Source organism: Chenopodium album, chromosome 24, assembly GCF_948465745.1.
Source record: "Chenopodium album chromosome 24, dcCheAlbu1.1, whole genome shotgun sequence".
NCBI classification, from domain to species: Eukaryota; Viridiplantae; Streptophyta; class Magnoliopsida; order Caryophyllales; family Amaranthaceae; genus Chenopodium; species Chenopodium album.
In genome coordinates, this window is record NC_137857.1 from 24,468,173 (window position 1) to 24,475,453 (window position 7,281).

A 7,281-nucleotide genomic window follows, 5' to 3' on the forward strand; every position below is an offset into this window, starting at 1 on the left:
AATAAAATTGTAAAATTCAGAGTAAATTATAATAATTAATTTCTTATATGATGCACTTAGGGCATGTTCTCTTCAGCTTAATGTTAGTTCAATTCAGTTCAGTTCCTAATTTCCTTCTCTCATAAACAATTTACTTCATCTCAGTTAATAAATCAGAACATGCCCTTAGCTTTTTTTATTTGTTTACTTTCTTTTTTTTGTTTTTTTGCCGGGAGCTTAGCTTGTTGTTAATAAAAACAAGTAATAACACCTCAAGTGATAAGCAACTTGATGTCGCTTAAGGGAGATCTCGGGTTCGATCCTCACGTATGTAGAAACACTTGTTGGGAGACTCGCCCATCATAAGCTAGGTGTGCTACCTAGGTTGGATCCGGATGTTGCTGGAGCTAAGCTCTAGTGAAAAAAAAAACCAAGTACTAAGGGCATGTTCTCTTCAGCTTAAGTTCTAGTACAGTTTAGTTTAGCTCTATTAAGTTCAGTTCATCTTTATATCTAATGATATAGCTAGTGATAATTTAAGCCAAATTTCTTACTTTTTAGCATATATTACAACAACGATGCGATTCCAATTTTAGGGTTCGGGATACCCTTGTTGATATTTGCTATCGATGAAGGATTTCAGCTAGAAAGGAGGTGGACATTGGGTTATCTGGAGGGAACGACGGGGCTCTCAAACCTGCAGATGTGTTACTTTATTCATGGAATCGTGGTCACGATGTATGTGTTGACTTGACACGGTCTTCTCAATTAACACAATCTAGGCTTACTGACTTTGTTCTTGGACGGGTAGTGACTGATGTTGCTTATCGGAAGCGGGTCAAGTACGAATCCAGTTGTCGAGCAATTGGATATGGCTTCCTTCCTTTCTCTTTCTCTTCTCTTGGGGAGTTAGAATAGGAGGTTGTTGCATTGCTGAAATGGATCTAGAAGTTTTAGAAGACTCAGGACATTGGGGCGCGTGATGCTACTCATATCTTTACTAGGATCTGCTTTTCTATAGCAAGAGCAGTGGGCCGGCCCAGATTGTATTTCGGCTTTCCATTATTTTCTATAGATTGTGAGATGATGATAATAATAATAATAATAATAATAATAATAATAATAACATTTTTCATAAATATTTAAATATGTATTTTGTATATACACTTATATTTATAATAATATATATAATCAAAGATCATAAATCCGTATTTAAAAAACAAATAGTTCAGTTCAGCTTTAATAAGCTCAGTTCGGTTCAATTCAGTTCAGCTATAATAAATCAGTTTAATTCAATTCATTTTAGCTCAGTTCACAAAATCAGATTAGGGCCTAACACCTCGTTAAAAACAAAACAAAAAAAATAATAAATAAATAAATAAACAAGTACTACTCCGTAGAGAGTAACAGAAATCCAAAACTTCAATTACTAGTCTTCTTCCACCGCTATTCAACCTCTAAATTAGGGTTTATACTTTACTTTATTCTTGAAATCAATTAATTCCATTGCCAAACTCCCAATCACCCTCTAATGGCTACATCAACCGTAAATTCAGGGTCAGCAAACAGTAGCAGTGGATCAAAACACTTAATCACAGAACAAGAGAAGATAATTGAAGGAGAATTGGAAGTAGCAGCAGAAGAAGTTTTGGAAGAACCCATTGAAAATTTTGATCAAAATGTCAAGGTGAATGAAATTGCGCCGGAATATCGAAAGGCAAAGACGTCGGTGTGGTGGGATATTGAGAATTGTCCGGTGCCCAAGAATTGTGATCCTAATTTGATTGCGCAAAATATCGCCTCTGCCCTCCTTAAATTGGATTACGGTGGTTGTGTTTCGATATCGGCTTACGGCGATACTCACCGTATTTCTTCCGCTGTTCAGCACGCCCTTTCGTCCACTGGCATCTCCCTCAACCACGTCCCTGCTGGTATTTGATTTTAACTTATTTCGGGTTTTATTGATTTGATTATGAGATATTGTTGGTTTATTTTCTTGGGTTTTACTGTTTTTGTATGATTAATTTTTAGTTTTAGATATTGATTAATGAAATTATGTTGTTTGTGATTGCACAAGATTCCGACTTTCGTACTATTGTCAAGGTTTCTTTTTGCCTGTGATACTTAGCCTGTGCGATAATAATTGATGGTGCTGGGTTTGGGTGAGGGTTGTGGAAATCCCGCTTTAGATTTAATCACATCCGTGAGCGAGTGATTACCAAAGTATAAAAAAGCTCAAGGCACACTAAAGTGAGAGGGGTTCTGCAGCGCCTAGGTGCGCTTCTTTGAAGTGAGGCGCATTATATGGCCAGTTTAAAAATTTTGACTGAAGTTTGGTTCAGGTGCGCCTAACCAAAAATGCCTTGATTGGACCAAGTTAAGCGCATGCCCCTCATTGCCTTGCGCCTAGGTGTACTTTTTAATACGCTGGTAATAACTCGGCTTGTGTGTTAAATCATTGCCGGTGCTAGGCAACTAATAAGACTTGATAAGAAGGACAATAATGTAGATGAAATTTGATCCCAAGTTTGAGTCCCACACTCCCACACCTCATCCCCATAAGACTTTAACTTAGTTGATTGGATTACTAGGTTTGGCCGTTTGGGCTAATGTTTGCCTCAAGATAAAAAGGTTTTCGGCTAAATGTTAACAAGCCCAACTCTTGTAGATTAGGCCAATCAAATAATCTGGCTAGTTTAACTGACTAGTCGACTACAGCGCTCACTATTTAAAAACCTCCTCATTTCAACCTAATACAGCAAATTTGTCGAGTTTTCCAGGAAGAATAGAAGAATCCTGGGTGAGGGTTGTGTCTGGTGACATCCCACATAAAACTTAGTCACACCCATGAGCCAGTGCATGAATCCAATAGTTGTTAATTCTGTTTTGATATAATAGTAGGAGTATTATGCTTATCGGTGTACATGTTCTCTTTACCCTTTCTCTTAAAGCCCTGATGCCCCCACTTTGATCAGGTGTTAAGGATGCCAGTGACAAGAAGATTCTAGTTGATATGTTGTTTTGGGCTGTTGATAACCCTGCCCCGGCTAATTACCTTCTAATTTCCGGGGATCGTGATTTTGCAAATGCCCTTCATCAATTGCGTATGAGAAGATACAATATTCTTCTTGCCCATCCTTTTCAAGCCTCTGCTGTCCTTGTTGCCGCAGCCAAAAGTGTGTGGCTTTGGACCAGTCTGGTCAGCGGCTGCCCCCCTCTTACGGGTAATGAGCCACCACAACCTGAAATTGGTAATATCTGTAATGATGATGCAAGTACTGTACAGGAGGTATCTAGAGTTCAACAGGGGGAAAACAAAAATACTGGAAAGAAGAGAAAAAAAGAAGGGGATATTAATACCCCAAATTGCCAGCTTTCTAACAAGAAGCTTAAGGTGAATTTCCAGACCAATGGTGGAGGTAAAATGAAAAATGGAGCCGGTAATTTAAGAAGTAATGCTGGGGGACGAAGGCAAAACCTACAGACTCAGGGAGGTAATTCTAAGAAATCTCGTAGTTGTGGGAACTGTAACATGAACCATGTAGGTAGAGACTGCCAAGGGAATCTAATTCAGTGTTTTAAGTGCTTGAAATTTGGACATAAAGCCAATAATTGTCATATCAAACCTATGAACCATCAGACTAAGAACTCTCCAGCAAATAAGAGCAAGTCTAATAAGGACAATGAAGTCAGTAGTACCCCCATTGCTATTGGGAACAACACTGTTGAAATCTCAAGCTTCAGTGAAAATAATGGCCTATGTGATGGCCAAAATTTTGAAGGTAATCTTGCACTGGTAGGTAACCTTGAAAAAATACAAGTGATGATAGCTACCAATACAATTCAAGGAGAAGCAAACAGTGACATCAATCAAGTAGGTGGTCCTGCCATGGTGATGAATCAAGCTCAGTCCAGCCTTCATGCACTGGTTGGACAAGAAGGCGGTATTGCAGATACACCAATGGCAATAGCTACTAACAATGTGACTCAGGGAAAAGTAAATAACAACAACAACAAAAAAGCCTCTAAACCATTCAATAAGAAACCTCGTAGTTGTAAGAAGTGTGGTGCAACCCACCCGGGAAGAGACTGCCTAGGGAATATATACCAGTGTTTTAACTGCCAAAGATTTGGACATAGGTCCTATGAATGCTATAGTAAGCCTATGAACCATCAAAATCAGCATTTTCCTACAAATAACAGCATGTTTAGCAATAGTCAAGCCAACAATATTCCCACTTCTAGTGAGACCAGCTTTGGAGGAAACTCAAACTTTAGTTTAATTTATGGCCAAGGTGGTGGTGAAAACTTCAAGGCTAATCAAGCACCGGTGAAACAAGGTGGTAACCTTGATAAAATACCATTGACGATGGCTCCCCACAGCGCAACTCTAGGAGAAACAGGCAACAACAATCAAGTAGGTTGTCATACCAGTGATACCACAGTGATAAACAAACCTCAAGCCAGTACAAGTGGAACATGTTTGAGCAGTGGATTATTGCAACATGCACAGTTTCTGTATCAAACTTTGCAACGGGCAACAAAAACAGTTACAAAAGTTGCAACAGAATAAATAACTGTAGCAAAAAACTGAAACATACTTATTGCACCCAATTGCATTGTATACTGCATCAACTTCGTTTTGGTGGTCTGAATAAAACTTAGAACATTTACTCACAAATTTTTAATTTCTTTTTTTTTTTTTTATAATAAAGAATATCTTCTGCAGTATGTTTTGCTCCTCAGTGCCCATTTTGCCCAATCTCCTCAGTGGAAAATTCTCTTTGTTATGGCTCATTTACTTTGTTTGAAATTCTTTGGTGTTTATTTTGCCGTTGAATTTATTACAGTGATTACATGTTGAAGTTCATTCATGTCTTCTACCTTATTTGGTTTACATATGATGTTCATTCTCACACACATCTCTAATTCTTTTTTTTTTTTTCTATACATCATTTCTTTGTTCTTCTAAAAATGTAATCACTGGCCAAATTCACAGTTCAATATAGAAGAACCAGCCAAATAGTGTATTAAACAGTTTAATTGCTAAGTGTTTAATACACTATTTGGCTGGTTCTTCTCAATTGAACTGTGAATTTGGCCAGAATTTACTTAGCTGTAGTCTGTAATTCCTTCAGTTAAGGTGATTTACGATATTGACTGTCAATTTGTTGAGATCATGTGTATGTTGTTGATGGGAAAAGATAGTTGCTTATTATGTGTATTTATCGGAAGGTGTAGCAGACAACTCTCTATTCTGACTTTCCTTGAGAAACTTGCTTAACTTGTGTGAAGGTGCTGCATATCATGGACATTAGCCAAAGATGAGAGACGAGGATTAGCTTCGTAGGAACATAAAATAGTATTTCTTTTAAAACTTAGTCATGACATATATTTCATTGTTAATTGTAATAGTGTTACAACTAAATTGGCCTGGAAACTGCAAGTAACATCCCACGAAGGATGGCTGAGTTACTTTTCTAAAGACGGTGGTGTGTTTTTATATCTAGCTGACTGTTCTTAACTCATTGGCAACAGTAGATGTAAGTTGCTAGTAGTTCTGCACATGTTGTATTTGTAGCTTTTGTGCGTCATGCCTTCATACCTTTCGTTTTTAATTTCTAGTTTTTTCTTTCGTTATCATGACTCCCTTACTCTTAGTATCTGATGATTGTATGGAACTATATATTTAATGATTGTATGGTTTTTCGAAGAATTGCTTGAATGTTCTTAGTATACTAAGAATTCCTAGCTCACATGCCTTTGTTCTTAGTATACTAAGAATATCCTAGCTCACATGCCTTTGCTTGCAGCTCTTAAACAGCTGTTTACATTATGTCACTTCTTTTTTTAGACTTTGTCTACCATCTAACAGTTATTGTGCTCTTATATATTATCACATTTTTGTCCATATTGCACTTTACTTGCTGGTCAGGTATTTTTTAATGAAGCTTAGAAGTTAGCTGCACTATATAAGACGCAAAAGGTGATAGGTACTTCTTGAATTATTGTATTCATTTAGATTCTTAGATACATAAGACCAACAAGGTATCTTTTCTTTTTCCTTCTTTTTCAGCAATATATCATGACCTGTATGAAAGAAAGGGCGTGGAAATAAGTTGGAAAAGTTTAATTAAATTTTCTTCCGCTTTTTATTATGATTTTTTCTAGGAGATACTTCACCTGGTCTGCAGTATCTGATTTATTTATATTATCGAAGAATTGAACAATTGCTATGCGCCTAAACTCGTAGAATTTTTCTGCTGCTTACTCCGTGTATGCTGTCCTGAATAGGCTCATTGCTAAGCCCTAAGCTGAAGGAAATTGGGTCTGCATTTTCTGTTTAAGGCCAAGATTATTTACTTTAAAAAAACTGTGATTGCAATTACTTGACATGTGAAATTTAATTGTTGATTATTTTCTGTTAGCCTGGTTACCTTTTTTAGTAGACCATTTCAATCTCTGCAGGTTTTGATTCTTGAGCAAGCAGAAGGTGGTGGCTTGCTTTCAGGGTACATGACATGTGAAATTTTATTGTTTCTGCTGAAGTATCACAAACCCAGAATATATTTTAGTCACAAAAAAAAAAAAAAAAAAAAAAAATAAAAAATAAAACCAGAATTTTATTCGAATCCCCAAGTAATAAACCCACTCTTGGACCCTAAACCACTGTTGGAATTCAGAACAAGCAACGAAGCTAAAATGCAAATTGAATTAATCTAAAATTGTGTGCTATAGGTATGAAATTACCCTATTTTAGAGTTTATATGACCCTTGAGACTCCTTATAGGATTTAGACAACCCCTAATCATAGCCTTCGAGCAAACTAACCAACCCTGCCATGCAAAGTTGCAAGCATACTGCATCCTATTGTTTGGCAAATTGGAAAAAGTTGCGAATTCATGAAAAATAGGCTCCTGAATTTTCTCCCGAAGTCTGCTTGATTTCACACAAATGCAGTTCTAGGGGAAATCAATTAGTACTTAAAACACGTTCTGTGCAATCCCATCGGGCAGGTTGCCTGATTGGGCGTGAACCTGTGGTATCAATTCAGGTTAAAATCAAAGTACTGAATCTAGTTTTGGTTACAGTTCAGATGTTGGCTGACTGATTCTATTCAGGAAATCGTGTATGTTAGTGTTTAGGCCTACCACCTAGGTGCTGCACTTGCCTGTACTTAATATTCTTTGGAAATGGCGTTGTTCTTGCGCAAAACACACGTGAAATGACTTGTGTGTGGCTATGTTTCCTTGATTTTTGGACCTGCCAATGTAAATTATCATTCAATATTTCTCACCGTGG

The 7,281-nt window shown here is 37.1% G+C and overlaps 1 protein-coding gene across 1 annotated transcript; it reads left to right on the forward strand.

Annotated features, from left to right (window-relative positions):
* The first annotated feature begins 1,347 nt into the window (after positions 1-1,347).
* Positions 1,348-4,894, forward strand: LOC145611306 (uncharacterized). Its single transcript, XM_081666625.1, has 2 exons — positions 1,348-1,910; positions 2,955-4,894. The coding sequence occupies exons 1-2, from the start codon at positions 1,511-1,513 to the stop codon at positions 4,550-4,552; spliced, it is 1,998 nt and encodes a 665-aa protein (XP_081522751.1). The 5' UTR covers positions 1,348-1,510; the 3' UTR covers positions 4,553-4,894.
* The last annotated feature ends 2,387 nt before the right edge of the window (positions 4,895-7,281 follow it).

Excerpts from the sequence above, each read along its gene's own strand:
- LOC145611306 (XM_081666625.1), top strand. The coding sequence starts at position 1,511 with ATGGCTACATCAACCGTAAATTCAGGGTCAGCAAACAGTAGCAGTGGA. Across the intron at positions 1,911-2,954 it reads CCTCAACCACGTCCCTGCTG|GTGTTAAGGATGCCAGTGAC; the intron begins GTATTTGATTTT and ends CACTTTGATCAG.